At 44.7% G+C, this 21236-nt stretch overlaps 1 protein-coding gene and 1 long non-coding RNA gene across 2 annotated transcripts in view; one reads left to right on the plus strand and one right to left on the minus strand.

The window, feature by feature from the left end:
• Positions 1-2828, minus strand: part of LOC309795238 — a 28971-nt gene extending 26143 nt beyond the window's left edge. Inside the window, exon 1 of the long non-coding RNA XR_014292233.1 lies at positions 2320-2828. This is a non-coding gene — a long non-coding RNA (uncharacterized lncRNA). The remainder of the gene's footprint in view (positions 1-2319) is intronic.
• GOT2 (glutamic-oxaloacetic transaminase 2) lies at positions 1629-20815 on the plus strand. Its single transcript, XM_082607414.1, has 10 exons — positions 1629-1842; positions 7804-7960; positions 10844-10972; positions 13018-13077; positions 13617-13778; positions 14150-14254; positions 15391-15541; positions 16022-16187; positions 18843-18993; positions 19571-20815. The coding sequence occupies exons 1-10, from the start codon at positions 1754-1756 to the stop codon at positions 19691-19693; spliced, it is 1293 nt and encodes a 430-aa protein (XP_082463540.1). The 5' UTR covers positions 1629-1753; the 3' UTR covers positions 19694-20815.
• The last annotated feature ends 421 nt before the right edge of the window (positions 20816-21236 follow it).

Here is a 21236-nt window from a genome sequence, read left to right on the forward strand (position 1 = left end):
GACTGCAGTGGCAAGTGGACGGCTTAAAGGATCAGCAGCTGCTAATTGGCAGATTAGGAGCGAGACCTGAAATGCAGGATTCAAGAATGCAAGTCATCAATAGTAGGATTGGGGTAGGCGGTGGGAGGGTGAAAAAAAACCGGGAAATGGCCAGAAGGGGTGCACAGTCAGAAGAGGGAAGCTGACCAGCCACTGCCTTCCCCTGGAGGGAGAGTCAGAAGATGGAGAGCCACCCTGAACTCTGACTGTGATGAGAAGAAAGACAGGAAACGGTGGGGGCAGAAGGGACAGTGAAGAGGGGCACGGGCCATGCTTTCTCCCTCCTCCATCTCCCACATGTGAAATATCGTACGTCCTGCAAAGTTCAGATCAAAGGCTATCTCCTCCACGAAGGCCTCCCCGATTTCCACAGCTGGCACCGAGTCCTCCCTGCTGTGCCCTCCCACGGTTCTCTCCCCTCCATCTGATCTTTGCCACATTCTGCCTCCTCCTATTATGGCTCCCTTAAAAGGTAGCTAGTGTGTACCCTTTGCACTTGATTTTTTTGCCCCTTCCTTTAGACTCCTGCCTGGAACGCAGACATGATGGCTCAAGTTGCAGCTACCATCTTGGACCACTGGGTGAGGGGCACACCTTAGTGGGGACGGAGGCACAAGCTGGGTCCCTGAGGACTTTGTGGGGCAGAAATGCCACGCCAGCCCTTGACCGCCCATCTCCATATTTTTATGTTAGAGAAATACATTTTATCTTGATTAAGCTGATTATTTTGGGTCTCTGTTATCTGCAGACAACCCCAATTTTAACTGATACACTGGGAATTATTTCAGACTCCTTTTCTACTTCTCCCTGCATTTAATCACCAAACACTTTTGATTCTTACTCCATGATATGTCCCAGATCTGTAACCTTTTCTCCATCATTGCTACTTCTACCTGAATTCAGACAACCAAGAATTTCTTGCCTGGATTATTGTGTCAGCCTTCTTTTGACCTTGTCTCCCTACCTCTTAGGAGTGTCCTTTCCAATCCACCTGTCATACCAGCGACTCAAAATTAGCTTTCTAATGAGAAAGTTAAATGTATATGTTACAGAGACCCACACCCAGAATGGTGATAATCGTTAATATTATCTGTAATTTTTTATGAAGCAAATATGACGAAGTTGTCTTATTCCCTCCATAAGGGCAAATATCCTCTTGTGCCCTCCTGACCCTGAACTGAACTGTCTCCTTGGTGTATTCTTTCAAATTTTCACATACATTTATGAATGAATGTATCGTATGATTTTGTGTATTTTAAAATTTTATCTAAACGGCGCCATATTATACCTATAGTTCTGCGACTTGCTTTTTTACGTTTTTGAGGTCTATACATGTTGATACCTATAAACTGAGCTCATTCATGTCAGTAGTAACAGCTACCTCTTCGGTCAGGTCCGTCGTCATTAAATGAAGGAAGCGTGTCGAGCGCTGTGAACGGCAATAAACTGTGTTGTCACTGTTTTCCGGGACCACTTGGTCCCGGCGGTGCAGACACCCCTGCGGCGGTACCCAAGGCCTCACGGAAGCCAAGCCTCTCCGCTCCGGCCGCCAGGGTGCGCTGTGACGCGGCTCGGGGCCTGGCGGGAGGCCGCTCTAGCCTCGCCCGGGGAAGTCGCTGTCCTTACCTTCAGCAGGACCCCGTGCCTCCGTGTCCGTGCCCGCTGGCATCTCGGCTCCGTCCTCCAGCTACCCACTGCCCTCTCGCCGCCCACCATGGCCCTGCTGCACTCCGGCCGCGTCCTGTCCGGAGTCGCCGCCGCCTTCCACCCAGGCCTCGCTGCCGCGGCTTCTGCCAGAGCCAGGTAAGCGGGGGAAAAAGGAGCCAGGGCGACGGGCCTGCGAGCTGCCGGCGCCTCAGAACACCTAACCCTCCTTCAAAGCACACGCGTGCACCCTCACACACCAACTTTCTCTGCTACCCCCTCGGCCTCACAGGGGGCTGAGGATTGAGCGTCCGCGCCTCACAATGACCCTTCGGGTCCTACCTCCCAACCCTCCCATGCCCCTAGGACTGTCGGAGAGCCTGCCAACGCGTTCCCCTGGGTTAGGAAGTGTGGCCCTCTACGGCACCCGGACTCCCATTAAAGGTGGAGAGGTCACGACACGCAGATTCGGCGCAGTGCGGGTGGGGGCGCCGGGCTGTGGCGCCGAGCCGGCCTCGCGTGGATTGGCTGCGGGGCCGGGAATGCCTCGCGCCGGTTGGCTGCGGCGCCGGGCGGGGCTGGGGGATGTGGGGCGTGAGCCCTTGACCCGCTGCTCTGGGGGGTGGCGGGGCTCACCTGTTGGGGTCTCCCTGGGCCATGGCAGGGCTGGAGGGGCGGCGGCTGGCTGCCGTTTGTGTGCCAGGGGAAGAAAGCTCAAGGGAGGAAGGTTCTCAGGGCCCTGGCTTTCGGGCTCGGCGTTCCTCCCTGCATCCTGTGACCTTGGCGCGCGGCATTCTCCCGCCTGTGTCGCCTCCTGAGTCACCGGTGATCCCCTCCCCCTGGCCCTTTGGCCCTTGGATGTAAGAGTCGGGGTGTAGTGACTTTTTTTCCCCCGTTTTATCCCTTAGGAGGTCTGGCTGTAGGGAAGTTGCCTTCCCCTCCCTCTTGCTCTGCTTTTCGTTTAGTGAGTATTTCCTGATCGCAGCCAGGCACTGGACCAGATGCTCGTGCTAGTTGCAGCGGTGAACAAGCCTGAGGGAGGGACCGGTGTCACTCAAAAAATTCCAAATATGTAATTTCAAACTGTGTGATGTGTTGCAGAGAAAAGGTTACAGAGCATTAAACGGGTTAGTAATCCCTTCCTAGTGGAGAGAACGAAGCCAGGCTATTTAATTCACACAAGAAGCCGATTTGGGAGAGTGCCCTTAATGACTGCCTAATCAGGAACCGAATCTCCAAACCACCCCAATCAGACCTTAACTCCTAAGAGCAAAGCCTTGTCTCATACCTGCCTTGGCCTTTCGTTTGAATGTATGCACGGTGTCTTTAAGCCGGCAGAACAGTTTGTCCTAACCAAAGCCCCACACTCTTGGCGGTACAGTTTTGTCCAGGCTTTCACACTTTCTTCTTTACCTAATTTGGTTCCTTCTTGGCCCACTGTCAAGATGTGATTTTTTTTTTTTTTTTTTTTTTTTTTGCGGTACACGGGCCTCTCACTGCTGTGGCCTCTCCCGTTGCGGGGCACAGGCTCCGGACGCGCAGGCTCAGCGGCCATGTCTCACGGGCCCAGCCGCTCCGCGGCATGTGGGATCCTCCCGGACCAGGGCACTAACCCGTGTCCCCTGCATCCCGTGTCCCCTGCATCGGCAGGCGAACTCTCAACCACTGCGCCACCAGGGAAGCCCCAAGGTGTGCTCTTTAAGGCAGCCTACCTGGACCAGAATTAGGGAGGGGTTATCATTTATGCAGCAGATTTGGAGAACAGAAAATAGTGCCTAAAATTATGGGCAAGTGAAAGTCTGTTTCACCATTGTAGTAATCTTAAAATAATCTCTTGTTTTATGGATTTGGTTGAGTGGCCTACAGCTCTGCTTACAAAGTGCTTGGTGAAATCCCTATGGGTGTTACCTTTTAGTCTCTCTTTCACTGTGACATCCTAACTTGTTTTTCTTTTGTGTCTTTTCCACATTAGAATGTGAATTCCATGAGAGCAGAGACTGTATCTACTTTGTTCACTGTTATACTATTTCAGGACTTAGAACATTGGCTGGCATGTTTTTCAAATTGAATATTTTAATTTTAAACCTTGCTTTTTAAATATATGCAATGGAAACAAATATGACATTGTAGCATTGTACCTTAGTTCAAAGTCTAAACATAGGGAAACCAGACTGGTTCAAAATGTGTACCAAAAAAGTCTTAAAATAGTTGAGCCCCTGCAGGTGAGGAGGTGCTGTTCAGGTTTAACAATGATGCATGATTCGGTGGTAGAACCAGATGCCATATCTAACTATGACTGTTAACTGTTCAGACAACAAGGAAGTTAAGAATCCCCACTCCTGCCACGGTGGATGTGATCTTTACCTAAAGCCAAATGGTAAAATTGGAAAACATTTAAACAACTAATTGCAGGGTTTTTTTGTTTTTATTTTTTTTAAAAACAGCTCATTCTAATACAATGAAATCTTGGCAGTTGGTATTCTGAAGGACTGAGGATTTATCCTATGACATACTTAATTTTCATACTTGGGTCATTTAAATGGAACTCTCTAAGTTCAAGTGTTCCTATAGCTGCATTTTTTATACAGAAGGAACTAACCTTTAACCTTTTCTTCCTGACCTGTGCTGTAAAAGCATAGTAACGTGAACTCAGACATAGTCACAGGGCAGTGAAGAAAGGAAAATATGCTAATGTATTTTTATTATAAATACCTATTCTTAATTATTTAACTCTGATTATTTAATTTGTAGTTAAATAACTGAAGGAGTATCATGAGACCCTTTAGAAAGGCAGTGTGCAGTAGTGGTACAATAACCAGTAAGTAGATCGTAATTGTAGTATTGTCTTTGCCGTTTTTTAGCTCTATGATCGTGAGCAAGTTAATTAACTTCTCTTCTTTTTTTTTTTTTTTTTTTTTTTTTTTGCGGTATGTGGGCCTCTCACTGTTGTGGCCTCTCCCGTTGCGGAGCACAGGCTCCGGACGTGCAGGCTCAGCGGCCATGGCTCACGGGCCCAGCCGCTCCGCGGCACGTGGGATCCTCCCGGACCAGGGCACGAACCCGCGTCCCCTGCATCGGCAGGCGGACTCTCAACCACTGTGCCACCAGGGAAGCCCTCTCTTCTTATTTTAAAATAAGAATGTGAGGGAAAACATTCTAAAAACTATAAAGTACTAGGTAGACTCCCAGAAAAATTGCAAGGTATTTGAGCTGGAAATGCTTATCTGAATACTTTGTACCTAACATCTTTTGGTTGGCTGGTCAATATTGCTCAATGGCTGAAGCTTTGCGCTTTTGTCCAAAGTACATAGATAGGAATGCTTTGTAGGCCACAAGTTATCAGTATCAATTTTGTCCCTGGAACACTCTTGGTTTCCTCTAGTACTATCCCTTGAAATCATTAGAGTTCTTACAATGTGGGCGTGATCTTTAGCCTTAGAAGGAATGGAATAATAAAGGGCATAGAGGACTGAAACATCAGTATTGATATAGGACTGACTAATCAAATTAAGTATTCCTGCTCCTTTATTTAGATTGTTTCAGATTTAATGTTTTGAAATTTTTTTAGAATCCTTCTTAAAAGATACCACTCTCAATCAGTTCTCTGCCAGAAGACTTAAGGCTATGATTTCTGAGAGAATTTCTCTACTAGATAAACTTTTTAAAGAACTTGACAAATAAGTGCTTTTCACACCCTTTAATAAGAATGGTGCCTTCTCCTTGTGGTTTAGGAGCAGCGGCTCTGTCATTGTTGATGGAAGGCCCTGGAAACAGAACCATCTTTTTAAAATTGAAAATTGTTTATTAAAAGTTCTCTGTATGTCATTGGGCATTCAAGGTGTTCCTTGCACTCATCAGTTAGTGACAGTGATATAGGTGGGCAGGTGGCTACATGTTTTCAGGGTCTGAATCATGGGTAGGACATAACGAAAGCTTTCGTCAGGCCCAGTTCAGAAGTTGCTTCGAGGTAGTATCTGTTTCTTACTATTGCTTAGATACTGGGACAACCAAGCAGCCTAGAACACTGAAAGAAGAATGAGAAGGATTTTGAGTCTTGGCAGTAGTGCTAGTGAGGAGGAAGAATGATAACATCTCCGAGACTCCAGAGAAAACTAAATAGCTTTTCAATTGAAAAGCAGGAGAGACCTGCATTTGGTCATAAAGTTATAACTTATGCTCCTTGAATTTTTTACATACATGCCTCACCAGTCTCCATACTAGGGGCAAGGTGGTTATAAATAAAAGTGTAGTAGTAATAATTTAGTAACAGTGATACCAGCTAACATCAAGCACTGTGTATCAGGCTCTGTTTTTGAGTGTTTTATATTTAATAGCTCCTTTCATCCTTGTAACAACCCTGCGAGATAGGTACTGTTGTGCCCCCATTTTACAGGTAAGAAAAATTGAGACTTAGAGAAGTTAATTGATTCGCCTGTGCTCACACAGCTGGTAGGTGGCTGAGCATTTGAATCCATGCAGTTTGCCCTACTGACATTGCACAGGGCAAGCTATTAAAAGAAGTAAAAGCCTGGGACATCTGAAAATGGAATAATCCACCCTTTGTTAAGAGAGAATTAGCTGTACATACCAATTACAGCTACTGAGACTGAGACAATTTTCAACTTGTCAGGAGAGCTTAAAGTTATTTTTTAATTCTCATTTTTTGTACATTTTTAAAGTATTTATTTATTTTTTTAATGTGTCTGTGCCAGGTCTTCGTTGCGGCACGCGGGATCTTTGTTGCTGCGCGCTCATTGCTGCACGCGGGATCTTTAGTTGTGGCATGTGAACTCTTAGTTGCAGCATGTGGGATCTAGTTCCCTGACCAGGGATCAAACCCAGGCCCCCTGCGTTGCGGGTGTGGAGTCGTAGCCACTGGACCTCCGGGGAAGTCCCTATTTTTTATACATTTTTTAAAGGTTACTTTCTATTTACAGTTATTACAAAATATTGGCTGTATTCCCCGTGTTGTGCAATACATGCTTGAGCCTATCTCACACCCAATAGTTTGTACCTGCCACTCCCCACCCCTATATCACCCCTCCCCCATCCCCACTGGTAACCACTGGTTTGTTCCCCGTATCTGTGGGTCTGCTTCTTTATTCATTAGCTTGTTGTATTTTTTAGATTCCACATATAAGTAATATCATATAATATTTGTCTTTCTCTCTCTGACTTAATTTCACTTAGCATAATGCCCTCCAAGTCTATCTGTATTGCTGCAAATGGCAAGATTTCGTTTAAAGGATATTTTTTAATGTAAAATCATGACTCATACAAATATAAAATAATGAATATTGTTAAGCATTTTAACTCAGTAAGTAATGAGGAAATCAGTAAGATGTTACAACCAGTTCTAAATACCTGGCAATTCTCTGTCATCCTCTCCACCTCAACTGCCCCCATCCTGCTTCAGGCCTTCATCTTTCTCTCTCTCGCTGGGTGCTGAACCAGATTTTTCAGTGATCCTTCTGCGTTTCCCGTCCCTCCTGCATTCAGTACCCCACCTTGTGACCAGATGAGCTCTAAAAATGCAAGTCTCCTCATGTCACTGTTCTTACCTGATCACCATCCCCCCTCCAAAAAAAACCTTAAATGATTCTGTATATTTTCACTACATCCAAAGTAGATCCCAGGAACTTGTATTTTAATAAGCTTTCCAAATGATGCCCTTAACAAGTTTGGGAACAGGATAAAACGCAATCCCTTTGGTTGGGTGTCACAGAACACCCTTACATTGGTCCTTGCTTACTTCTCTAGTCTCATCTTTTACCACTCACAGCTTCTCGCTGCCAAATTACTTGAAATATCCTTTGCCTGGGAATCCAGGTCAGGTTTGGACTGCTTTGAAAGTGTACACATGCACCCTGTCCTCCCCAGGATGATTCAGGTGCCCCCGCCTTTTGCTTCTCACAGCATTTGCATTAATATTATTGGCCTCCACTCTTCTGCAAGGTGCTTTGAAGTCTTATGCATTGTTGGATTATTGGTGTCTATTGCTATATCATGTGCATGGTAGACATGCAAACATTTGTTGAAATGGATTTTTGGCAGATCCAAGACGTCTTTGGCCATGGAAATCTAGTTACTGTGGCTGATGTCTTATATTTCCCATTTCAGCTCCTGGTGGGCTCATGTGGAGATGGGGCCCCCAGATCCCATCCTGGGAGTCACAGAAGCCTATAAGAGAGACACCAACAGCAAAAAGATGAATCTGGGAGTTGGTGCCTACCGGGATGATACTGGAAAGCCTTACGTGCTCCCCAGTGTCCGGAAGGTAAGCTTGCCAGACATCTGTTTGATGTGGATGAATAACTGAAGGGCCCTCCTGCAGAGAGACAGAAAGACTCCTGGACTGGGAGTCAGGAGACCTGGGTTCTAGTTCTGATACTGCTTGAATCACATAGGTTGTTTGGGCTGTAGTCTCCTTGGCTATAAAAGTGAGAGGTTGGAACTATATGGTCTTTTCCAAGATTGAACTTCAGTGATTATCTGTAAAACAGGCAGAGTGTCATGTTTAATCCTGAGGATGCACAAAAGGACCAAGCATTGGGCTTCCCTGTGGCGCAGTGGTTGGGAGTCCGCCTGCCGATGCAGGGGACACAGGTTTGTGCCCCGGTTCGGGAGGATCCCACATGCTGCAGAGCGGCTGGGCCCGTGAGCCATGGCCACTGAGCCTGCGCGTCCGGAGCCTGTGCTCCGCAACGGGAGAGGCCACAACAGTGAGAGGCCCGCGTACCGCAAAAAAATAAAATAAAATAAATAAATAAAAATTTTAAAAAAGGACCAAGTATTTAAACATTGTCTCTTGGTGATAGGAATAGCCCTTTGTGGATGAGGGTTACCATTGTTATTTTCCATTTCTCTCATTTTGATTGCCTTAATAAAACCCTCCTACCCAGGCGTGTTCTGTCCTTTCTTCCTATTGAACTATAGAATAATTTTCTTTATTTTGTCGGGGTTTTTTTTTTTTGTGTGTGTGTGGTATGCGGGCTTCTCACTGTTGCAGCTTCTCCCGTTGCGGAGCACAGGCTCTGGATGCACAGGCTCAGCGGCCATGGCTCACGGGCCCAGCCGCTCCGCGGCATGTGGGATCCACCCGAACTGGGGCATGAACCCGTGTCCCCTGCATCAGCAGGCGGACTCTCAACCACTGCACCACCAGGGAAGCCCCTGTCGTATTTTTATTAGTAGTCTTTCTATTGGTTATCACAACTCTAAATAATGTAACTAATTTCCTTGGAACAGTTTTTTGTTTTGTTTTGGCTGCGTTGGGTCTTCATTTCTTTGCGCATGGACTTTTCTCTAGTTGCAGCGAGCAGGGGCTACTCTTTGTTGCGGTGCATGAGCTTCTTATTGCAGTGGCTTCTCTTGTTGCGGAGCTCGGGCTCTAGGGTACATGGGCTCAGCAGCTGTGGCTCGCGGGCTCTAGAGCACAGGCTCATTAGTTGTGGTGCACGGGCTTAGTTGCATATCCCGCAGCATGTGGGATCTTCCTGGACCAGGGCTCGAATCTGTGTCCCCTGCACTGGCAGGCGGATTCTTAACCACTGCGCCACCAGGGAAGTCCCAGAGCAATTTTTTTTTTTTTTTTCTTTTTGCGGTATGCGGGCCTCTCACTGTTGTGGCCTCTCCCGTTGCGGAGCACAGGCTCCGGACGCGCAGGCCCAGCGGCCATGGCTCACGGGCCCAGCCGCTCCGCGGCATATGGGATCCTCCCAGACCGGGGCACGAACCCGCATCCCCTGCATCGGCAGGCGGACTCTCAACCACTGCGCCACCAGGGAGGCCCCCAGAGCAATTTTTTAAAAGAAAGTATGTGTTTCCTTTCCATCTGCACCTCCTCTGATGAAATACGTGCTGCTTTGTCGCTTCCAAACATGGGGTAGTGACGTGTTGTTCCTACATACAGCAGAACTAGGCATCTGAGCGGAAGTTACGGAAGCATACTTTGGGGTGGGAATAAAGAACCCTGTGATCATCTGAGCTGCAGTAGGCTGGCTTAGGCCCTCATGAGCCACTGCAGTAACAGAGCATGGGCTGAATGAACCACTGAAAGAAGAAATTTCTGAGTGTATGGGAGTGTGGATTAGCTGTCCTACTCTCTGAGTAGAAAAAAGGACTCAAGGAGCGGTTGTGATGAGAAGACTCACAAAAACTGCTGGCTACTGGGTCTCAGGTCATGCAGGGATTGCTTTTGTTCTCAGTAAATCAGTTTAAAGTATTCAGCATGTGTTAGGTATTGATACAAGCTGAAACACCACCACACACTTTCGTACATTACCTCTTAACTCTTCACCTCAGTCATATGAGGTGTAGAAACAGCTGTTCCCCCATTCAACAGGTGAGCAAACTGAGGTTCAGGGAGGTTAATAAATCACCCAGGGTCACACAGCTAGTAAGGGACAGCCAGGCCCCTGACTCCAAAGCATGAAGATATGTGACTATTACTATTAACCTTTTGAAGTTCTTAGACTGGTATATACCTTGAAATACTTCTTTATGTATTTGTTTTGGTTTAATCATCTTACATCTATTTTAAGTGTTGCTCTTAAACCTTGTCTTGTGCATCCCAAGAATGCCATTTTTTTTAAACCAAGAGACAGCATATACCTACCCATTCACATAAAACCTAACTTAATGGGCTTCCCTGGTGGAACAGTGGTTGAGAATCTGCCTGCCAGTGCAGGGGACACAGGTTCGAGCCCTGGTCCAGGAAGATCCCACATGCCACGGAGCGACTAAGCCCGTGCGCCACAACTACTGAGCCTGTGCTCTAGAGCCTGTGCTCTAGAGCCTGTGAGCAATAACTACTGAGCCCGTGTGCCACAACTACTGAGCCTGCGCTCCCTGCTCTCTGCAACTAGAGAAAGCCCGCGCACAGCACTGAAGACCCAATGCAGCCAAAAATAAATAAATAAAATAAATAAATTTTTTTAAAAAACCTAACTTCTAAAAATAAAGTAAAATATGATAAAAAATTTAATATTCCTGTTCTGTAATATAAGATATATTCTACTTACCCTTCTTCTTGAACAATATCTCCAAATTTTTTTAAAAGGCTTTACTTCCAAAATTTAACTTCTAAAACATTAGATATTATTCATGGTAATTCCAGGTAAGGAGAAGAAACTAAATGGATGCATTTTCTCTTGTCTAGGCAGAGGCCCAGATTGCTGCAAGAAATTTGGACAAAGAATACCTGCCCATTGGGGGACTGGCTGAATTTTGTAAGGCATCTGCAGAACTAGCCCTGGGTGAGAACAGCGAAGTGTTGAAAAGTGGCCGGGTAAGGAGAACAGACTCTGGCATCATACGGGTCTCTTTTTAAATTTAACAGTTTAAACAAATATGAAATAATTTAAATAAGAAAAGATACACCACTTTGTGTGTGATGATTGTTCTGAGGTCGCCGCACAATGCCTAATATCTCTTCTTTAGGTAGTAAATTGCCACTAGTTCAATAAAAGATTTCATATAATACCAATTCCAAAAATGTAGTAGTAATCCTAAAAATGTTGTAGTGATTTGACTTAAGATTTGACAGTTTTTGCCGTTAGTCTCTGTGTGTGCTTATGTTCATTTTACACTGAATGGCTTTGAGGAATGCCAAACTATGCCGAGTTTTAAGGCCTATAATTAGCCCTCACCCTCATGTCCCAAGCTGCCAGCTTAGGTAGAGGAAACAGGCAGAAAACAAGCCACAGGGTGACTGTTGGGGCCAGGACAAGCCTGGCATCCTCTGCCACCCCTTCACAGCCAGCTTGGATGTTGAAAGAGCAGACCATGCTCCCTCCATGCTGTCTCCCTCCTCTCAGAGGGCAGAGAGCATCACTGCAGCCAAGAGGTGAAGCACAAGTGGTTCCTAGGTGTCTCCTCCCTCCAGCTCCCTGGGGGCCCTCTTACTGTGGAAGAAAGAGGTCCCTAAAGGTCACTGAACATAAGCTTTTTACAAACAGATTCTTGTATGCACCCACAGAGTAAACACAGGCCCAGCACTTGTGGCAGAAGACTCACATCATGCAGATGGGATGCAGCCAGCCAGCCTGACATGTGGTCTCATGTGCATTACAGTTTCCTTGCTTTTGAAACAAATGTTTTTTAATAGATACATTTGTGTGTTTAAATATTTATTTTTCTGGGTAAGTCTGGGGGAAAGCACACAAAGCAAAGCTAAGCTAACACATCTCCCCTCCCCATTCCCAAGGCCAGAATAAATAGTTTATTCACAATACTGGTCTAAGAACATTAGTTCATTAAGTGGGAGAGAAGCATACAACCTCGACCCCAGGGTAATGTAGTAACGATCCTAAGTCATGGACAAAATATGGTTTGATTGCTATCCATATAATCAACCACCTGTTAACCTCTCATTAAAACGTCTATATTTTTCTGTAATTTTTGCTTAGTCTGTGTATCATCTAGCGAATTGTAACCTAGGTGTAAGACTGGCCTATCTTAAAATCACATCAGTTTCTCTGTTATAAATTGCTATGCCTTTCTGATCCTTATTATCAGATTTACAGTTAGGTTTTTATTTCTAACATGCCAAAGTTTGCACAGGCAAACTTTGTTTACTAAAGAGTTTGTTAGTAGGGTTCCCCCCCATTTAATCCACTGCCTCCCAGTCCAGAAAGTAGATTGATGTTTTGTAGAGCCTCGTACTTCTATGGTGCCTAAAAAACAAACAAACAAACAAAAAACCCTACTATAGTTTCTTACTCCTCCCCTAAAGTTGACCAATTTGAAGATTTACCTCAGGCCATCTCCCTGTTACCCAAAAAGTATTTTCAGATTATGAAAACTCATAGAATATTACTCACGTAATAATGTTATTCTAATATACTTGTTGACTTTTTAAGATGACTTGCTTTTTGGTGTTCAGAGAGTCATTCAATTTCATATAAGTCTAGAATAATATTTCAATGTAGTGACTGTTCAGAGAGTCTTTTTTTCTCTGTATAAATCACTCCTTTTTCATATCTCGTGGGGGGCTGTGTTCTGAAAGTTTCTCATATAACACAGTATGATACTAACAACTTTCAGGGCAGGCCATAAGGAATTAGCTTCCACATCAGCACAGGTGTTAGAAACTGAAGAGCCAGCTCTTTTGAGAACCTGTAAGGAGAGTTGCTCTCTCTTAGAAAATGGAATGAAACAGTAGTACTGTTCTCTTGTTTCTAAATATTCATTTGGAAGGGTGTCTTCATCTTCTGAAGAAAGAAAGGTACTGACCATACGGTGCCTCCCTGTGGGCTTGAGCTCAGGTTTGTTAAATCGTGGTCCCGTAGAGAGAGTGCTGCACCTCACTGACTGGGGGTGTCTCTCCTTCAGTATATCACCGTGCAGACCATTTCTGGAACCGGGGCCTTAAGGATTGGAGCCAATTTTCTGGTGAGTCTGGAAACTCCTTCAGTAAGATGGTCTGTAAGCTGGGGATGATGGGGTTCCCTATTGCATATGTGTTTGACTTCTGACCCAGAAGTAGATTTCCTCTTTCCACAAAGCTGGAAGATTTCTGGTTCTCTGATAAATGGAGTTGGGAGGAGAGGGGGGATTGGAAGTTACTTAGAAGAAATTATAAGGAAGAGATAATTATAATAGTAAGTACAATTTATTGAGCACCTACTGTAACTAGGAGCTTTTATATCTTAACTTGTTTAATCTTTCTGAGGGAGATTTAGTTAATGCCATTTTACAGAGGAAGAAAATGAGGCCCAGACAGGTCCTTGGCTACATAGCCAGTGTAATTGTTGCAGCCTGATTCCAAGCCAGGCAGTCTCGCTGCTGAGTCATCACTGTCTCTCAATCGTAGAGAGAAGCTGACTTTCAGTAGAGAAAAATGTCTCCTCAGTTAAATATATCAACTTTTTTGTTGTTGTTTTTGCCTCTCCTTTCTTCATTTTCCCATTCCCTTTCATTCCATCTTTTAGCAAAGATTTTTTAAGTTCAGCCGAGATGTCTTTCTGCCCAAACCATCCTGGGGAAATCATACGCCCATCTTCAGGGACGCTGGCATGCAGCTACATAGTTATCGGTACTACGACCCCAAGACGTGTGGCTTTGACTTCACAGGCGCTATTGAGGATATTTCAGTAAGTGTGGCTTTCAGGGCAGGAGGGGGAAGGAACAAGGAATAAACCTCCCTGTGGAGATTTGATGTCTCCCACTTAGGTCTCAATATCCAATTTAAAACACTGGGATGAGGGACTTCCCTGGTGGTCCAGTGGTTAAGACTCCGTGCCTCCACTGCATGGGACACGGGTTCAATCCCTGGTCGGGGAACTATGATCCTGCATGCCGCACGGAGCGGCCAAAAAAAAATAAAAATAAAAACCAGGATGAGCTAATTCCCAGACCTCACGTTATTTTTGTTACTTATCAAATAATGGTGACCCTATGGCATTTCAGGTAAATGATCTCCTTTAAAGCTGCAAAGTAATCTCTTGGTTGTTGTTCTCTTTAGAAAATACCAGCACAGAGTGTTATTCTCCTGCATGCCTGTGCCCACAACCCCACGGGAGTGGACCCTCGTCCTGAACAGTGGAAGGAGATGGCTGCAGTGGTAAAGGTGAGGCAGGTGAACTGACTGGTGACTGTTCTGTGTTTAGTAACTAGCCTTGGATGCTTCACTTGGCGAAGTCTTAACAGTGAGAATTAACCTCAAGGCTGCATGAAATTTCCATGCATTGTGTAGTTGCCAGGAGTTGCCAGGAAAGAACTCTTGTTTGCATAATTAGCAGTTCTTGATGCTAATTGTAATTGATGATACATGAGCAGTTTGAAAATAATTTTTGCTCCTCAGCCAAGCTGTATAGAATTCTGATAAAACTTCTCGCTGGCTAGTCTGCAGTCGGTATCCCCTGGCCCCAGGATATGTGCTGTTGGTGCCTGCACTTGCCCTGGTCAGTGGCTACTTGTTCATCCTTTTATCCTCTTTTTCACATCCCCTCCTGTCTTTTCCACTCTCCTTGGCATTGCTGTTAATTATTCACAGTGATTCTTATTCTTCTGTGAGAGAAGGCACTAGTCAAAATTCCCAAGGAGGAAGATATTCCTGTTGGCTTGTGTCCCCATTCTCATTCCTTTCGGTTTCCCTTTCTTTATGTTCTGTCAAACCTAAGCTGCGAACAGAGTGGGACAGAGAAACAGCATTCAGAGAGCACTTTCAAAATGAGATGGTTATAGTGAGGCTGTCCCCTGAGCCCTGGGAATAAGATGGCCTGCCAGAGTCTCATTACCCCCAGGAAAGGCTGAGGCTCGTCCTGTGTTGGCTGGACCAAAATAACTACCCAGACCACTGTGGGCCTTAGAAGAGCTTCCTGTTTGGACTTCCCTGGTGGTCCACTGGTTAAGAATCCATGCTTCCAATGCAGGGGGCATGGGTTCGATCCCTGGTCAGAGAACTAAGATCACACATGCCATGCTTCCTGTTTGACCAGACAGCATTCTGTCCAGGTTGGATTAAGATTATCTTTTCTTAATGTCTTCTTGAAGGCCCATATCCACCAAAGTATTGAATAAAAAAATATATATGTTGATATCTTAACTCTTGGAAAATTAAACATCTCCAAACGGCCACCTGGGGAGAAAACTGTTGACTTTGTCTGAGTGAAGCAGGCATGGTCCCAATAAGCACAGGTAACCATCTGGAGCATCTTGAGAAGAACTGCCTAAAGCTTTGGTCATCTTTTCTTTCCTTTCCAGAAAAACAATCTTTTTGCATTCTTTGACATGGCCTACCAAGGGTTTGCCAGTGGCGATGGTAACAAGGATGCTTGGGCTGTGCGCCATTTCATTGAACAGGGCATTAATGTCTGTCTCTGCCAGTCCTATGCCAAGAACATGGGCTTGTACGGTAAGCTAAAGGACCTAGGGTGCTATGTGTTCTGTTGAGACTGAAGAAGTGGTGGGAGAGGGTGCCACAAAGGTGTAGAGTCTTGGAAGGGGTGGGTTGTGCATGTGCGTGTGTTGTCCATGTCCCTCTTACCCAGAGAGGAAGGACGGGTAAAGTGGATTTTACTGCTCTAAGCCGTATCTTATTCAGTGTCCCTGAATTCCTCCAGCAAAGAAACCTATCACGGCTTCTCTAAACAAAAAGTGACTGCTCTGTGAGCCAGGAAGATAGATACAATGAAGAGAGACCTGTGACCACTCTCTAGTACTCCAACTTTCTGTTGTAGATTCACCATGCTAGTTGTTGAAAACTTCTTATTTATAACAAAGCGTTTTTCTGTGCTTCTGATGGAAACAGATAATACACAGCAAATGGAATCATGACTGCCTTTAGTGTTTTAGATAGGAGAACCAGAATACAAGATCCATTTTTTCTTTTCAGGTGAGCGTGTGGGAGCCTTCACTGTGGTCTGCAAAGATGCTGATGAAGCCAAGAGGGTAGAATCACAGTTGAAGATCCTGATCCGTCCCATGTATTCCAACCCTCCTGTCAATGGTGCCCGGATTGCCTCCACCATTCTGACCAGCCCGGATTTGCGGAAACAGTGGTAAAGGCACTTTGCCGTTCCCCAGCCGTCTGCCCTTCCCAGCACTGATCCTTCAGAGCTCCTTTATGCTTGGCTTATAGGGACATGCAGTGTCACTCAGCTTCCATATGTGGAAGGGGAGGAAGGAGAGAGGAGTGTACATTTTGTCAGCACTTTCGAACAAATAAGTTGGTTGTTCCCTGTAAGAGAAAACATTGGTCTAGATTAGGGGTTGGCACACTATGTTCTGCAGGTCAAATCTAGGCTGCCCCCATTTCTTGATGAATTGTGTGTGGATGCTTTCATGTCACAACAGCAGAGTTCAATAGTTGTGACAGAGAGTCTGCAGCTCACAAAACCTAACATGTTTACGATTTAGCCCTTTAGAGAAAGCTTGCCAACCCCTGCTATATATAATTCGGAGTCATGGAAGGTGTGATTTGTTACATAAGAGTTTATCCTGTGTGGCTGATTAACCGAGGGCATAGATCCCTAAGCAGCTAATTGGTTAGAAAAGCTAAGTCTGTGAGAAACTTCTTCTGCAGCTCACCTGGTCATCATGGAACAACTGTTTTTTCTACCTTAGATTAACCCTCTGAACATTGAAGTAAATAGAGTCTGGTTCAGGGTATTTCTTTTCAGTACAACAGATCTATGCAAGGCTTACCAAAAAATCAACTACTTTTTAAATTAGATCTGTTATAAAATTAATGTGGGAGTACATTTCAGAAAGTTTGGGCAAGACACTATAACCCAGATATTTTTTCTTTGCCTGTTATTATTCATAGTTGTAACGTGAATAGTATGTCCATGTATCATATGTATGTGTAAATATGTTATATATGTGTGTGTAGGGTTGGTTTTGTTTTTGTCACTAAGAATTATTCTAAGCTTTTTTTAATATTTTTAAGTGGTTTTTAAAAATATTTCCATGGTCCTTAATGGTTATCAAGATGTTTATTTTTTTAATGTGTGCATTTCAATACTCATTTGAAGTCTGTAGTGTACAGAGATGACAGAGGTACTGTGCTAGGTGACTAAGATATCTCTTCCCTTGGGGAGTTTATAATCTAGTGAGAGAGATACACGTATATAGCATTGCTACAAGACAGATGGAATAAATGCTGAGTAAAGGAAGAACTATTGATTAGTGGGGAATGAGGGAGGAAGTGATGCAGACAGCAGCATTTGAGCTCTGCCTTGAAGAGAGAAGGCAGAGGGAAGGAAGGGGAAAGATGTGCGTGAGGATCAGCACAGGCACGTGATGTGCATCGTGCAGGGTGTGCTTCAAACCAAGTGGGTTTTGTAGCAGAAACACTGAGTGTAAGGAGGGTGGAGAAGGCAGCAAAGCTGGGAAGGTGGGAGCAGGTCGTGAAGCACCTTGATATTGTGAGAAGTCAGAACTTCATTCTGTGGACAACAAGGAGCATGGGGGTGGGGGTGGGGCAGTGGTTGCTAAGGTGGCCCTGGATCTAGCCATGGTCATGTACTCAGTGCCTTTAGGACCCAGGCCTCAAAGTGAATGAAGCTGGATGGATAGGACTACAAGAAATTTAAAATCAAATGCCATCCTTAGTGGGGCTAGGGGCTCCAGCCGGTAATCACAAGGCTGGTACAGTGTTGCCAGCTTCTTGTTTTTCAAGAGAGGCTACAAATCCACGTCTTTATGTGCATGTACCAAATCTAAGAATGTTTAACTGGGTCAAATAAGACATGACGAAGACTCTGATTTGGCCTTTCATTGGCAGTATGTAACCTCTGTTCTACCTCTGCATGACATCATGGTGGACAGATGGTTTGAAAAGTGAACACATAAGAACAATGAGATAAATTATTTACAGTCATCTAGTTAGTGAGAGCCAACAAGAATTTCCCATAGTTCCATAGGAACAGAATGAAAGGGTAGATTCTGAGGAAGGGGAAGACTGTGTCCTGAATCCAGCGAGCATGCACAGTCAGAGGACTGCCTTCTGTGCTCCCCCAGATAGAATTCACCCTCTCTTCTCAGGGCTCTCTTAACACAGCACAATTCTATCGATTCTTAACTTATCCCACCTTGTTCCATAGTCAGTTGTTTGCAGGTTTGCTCCCAGCCACAATGGTAAGCTTTTAAAGGGAGGGGCTGGGTCTCAGTCCTCCCTTTCTCCTCAGCACCTAGCGCATGGCTGGGCACATGGTAGGTTCACAGCACACTGTCTTTAATTGTGAAGGCAGGAATGTTTCTTCCATCCATGTTAAAGAATAAGGTCATATTTTACTGTTTAATTTGCAGCTTTTGCCCCTTGAGTAAGGGATGGAGAGCCTTAGTCCTATGTTTTAGAGTGATTTAGTCATTCATTTTTCTTTTTTTTTAAATTGAAAATCTAATTGGCTTTATTAAATAATGCATGAATTGGGCAGTATCCATCTAGTAAATAGAAAGGCACTCTGCATTCATTTTTCTTAATAACTCAATTATGTCAACTATTTTAGTTGCCTGATCAAAATGGTGTTCTGATATAAAGCAGGATGCTGTAAAATAGCTTTCTTCCGAGACCAGTGACAACACAGGACTCGGTCAAAAACGGAGAATTGAGGCACGCTAGAGCAGTACTCAAGGGAAGTAAAAATGCTGGGAACTGGCTTATCTGTCAGCGCTTGGCCAGAATTGAACTCCATCTTGGGGGTTTTTTCCAGGTTACAAGAAGTAAAGGGCATGGCTGACCGCATCATTAGCATGCGGACTCAGCTGGTCTCCAACCTCAAGAAGGAGGGCTCCTCCCACAACTGGCAGCACATCGTTGACCAGATTGGCATGTTTTGTTTCACAGGTCTAAAGCCTGAACAGGTGAGTGGACTCCGATTTCTCCGCAGCAGACCAATTGATCAGTCCTTGCAAACCAAAATTCCTCAGGTCACCTACCCATTCAGGATTACTCTAAAAACAGTCATTTTGAAACTTCATTCATAGGTAAAAGAAATATGAAGCTTTCATTTCGTTTTATTCTTTGTTGGTCGTTTACCTGTCTGTATCCTCTATGAGGTTGCAAACTTCTGAAAAACAGAGCTTGTTTTGATCATTTTTATAAACACTGCTGTTTCTCAGAAAGATTCCAGAACAAGCAGGAGCCTGAATATTGATAGGAAGAGTAGCTGTTCCATAGCTGGATTCTGGATCAATTTTTCTACAAAGGCTGAATATAAGATTTTTTTTACCTGGTCACACTTCAGAATTCAACATCCTACTTTAAAATAGCTTTTTATTCTTCCATTCTAAGCTAGCATGCCAAATTCTGGGAATAGGGTTTAAGTGAGAAAACAGACCTTCTTTTATTTACCTGTTCTAACTGTTGGCTAATTGTGCCATTCCAGGGCCGGGGAGACCCCCCTGACCAGGAAGTGCCCACACACTCTTCTCTCTGCAGGTGGAGCGGCTGACCAAGGAGTTCTCCATCTACATGACAAAGGATGGCCGTATCTCTGTGGCAGGGGTCACCTCGGGCAACGTGAGCTACCTTGCTCATGCCATTCACCAGGTCACCAAGTAACTCCCCTGGTCAGAGGGAACAGAGACAACCTTCCTGTCTTCAGCCTCTGCTATTGTGAGATTCACATGGAGGAAGAGGGAGAGTGGATGGTGGTGAGCGGATCATTTTTTTCAACCACAGTACTTTAAAACTCAGCGATTGAATGTGTTTCTCAGAAAAGAATGTGCAGTGAAATAGGGCGGAGGCACCTGTGGCTGGTGTTGGGAACTTTGTGGCTGTAAACCAAACTCTCACTCATCCTTTTATCTCCAGTTTTTCCAACAGAGTTTACATGTACAAGAAAGATATAAGCCCCAAAAATACCTGTCAATGACACCATTGCAATATTTCAGAAGCTTTAACAGAAGCACCTTTTGGTGTTGTGGGTTCCTCTGTAAAACCAGCGTGAAAATAGCACCTATTAGAGGCTTTGTGAAAAGACCTAGTTCTAACATTAACAGTCAGCCTCATGTTTGTCCTCCCATGATTGAGCAACCTTATCAACAAACCGTATGACAGAAATCATGTTTTACAGCGAGTCTGCTACCGCTGCAGCAAAGAAAATAAAAGATGTAATTTCCCGTCTTATTTAAGAAAAAAAGAAAGAAGGCTCCTTTGAGTACTTGCAGGCATTTTAGTGTTCCTCTTCTCCTTACTCACTGCTGTTCTTTTCCTTAGGCACAAAGATCTATAACTAGCCTAGATTTTCATCCTGTTCTACTCCTTGATTGACCATCAGTCCCATCCCATAGGATTTACTTATTTGAAGAATGAAGAACATTATTTACTGCTCATTCCATACCCTCGCTTTTCTTGGCAAAGAATAGCGGACAGTAGGTAACTGCACTTTATTTCAGCATCCCCTTCAATGACATCTCCTGTAGGGATGTTGCCTCTGCCCAGTTGGACCTCGTAGCTTTGTTCAGTATGGTTGTGCAGTCAGTTACTTCATATCATGAGTCAGGCAATGCAGGGTAGAATCGGGAAAGAGGATATTCTGGTCTTTGATTTTAACTTTTGTGTGCTGCCAGCTGGGCTCAGGCTTCACCCTTTGGAAGGATAACCACCATTTGCTCTAATCATGTAGACTTATTGCAGCCTGGTCTCTCTGTTACAATAAAGTTACTGTAGACCCAACCGCCATTTACCATGTTATCTTTTTTCTTTAATGGGATGAAAGGGTAGGAGTGGGTATATATCCCTGGAATCTGGAATTGTGTCCAGATGACCATAAGCCAAGAGATGTTTTAGCTGTTTCGAATGTAAACCAAAGTCACATCTTTGTCATGTCATTCCTCATGTCCAGTCCAACAACGCTGAAAATGCTGGTACAATCCTTTGGACCTTGGTAGACAAGTAAATGGAGTGCCTCAAAGGATCCTGTGGATAGAGGCAGTGATGAGGAGATGGGGAGGGGAGGTGGCAACTTCGGGTGTCGAGAGGAGTCAAGTAGGTAATATAAACAAACAGTGCATGTAAAGTAAAAAAGCGACGTGAACTGGGTGTGAGATGATTGTCAGTGACCAGCCCACATCCTCAGAGATGAGGCATAGTAGGGGAGTAA

Source organism: Mesoplodon mirus, assembly GCF_964341445.2.
Source record: "Mesoplodon mirus genome assembly, chromosome: 19".
Taxonomy (NCBI): Eukaryota; Metazoa; Chordata; class Mammalia; order Artiodactyla; family Ziphiidae; genus Mesoplodon; species Mesoplodon mirus.

What these genes read in the sequence shown, in the direction of transcription:
- GOT2 (XM_082607414.1), top strand. Translation starts at nt 1,754, where the DNA reads ATGGCCCTGCTGCACTCCGGCCGCGTCCTGTCCGGAGTCGCCGCCGCC. An exon ending in AGATGGCTGCAGTGGTAAAG is followed by an intron (nt 14,255 to 15,390) that starts GTGAGGCAGGTG and finishes TTTCCTTTCCAG; the next exon opens with AAAAACAATCTTTTTGCATT. An exon ending in CCGGATTTGCGGAAACAGTG is followed by an intron (nt 16,188 to 18,842) that starts GTAAAGGCACTT and finishes GGTTTTTTCCAG; the next exon opens with GTTACAAGAAGTAAAGGGCA.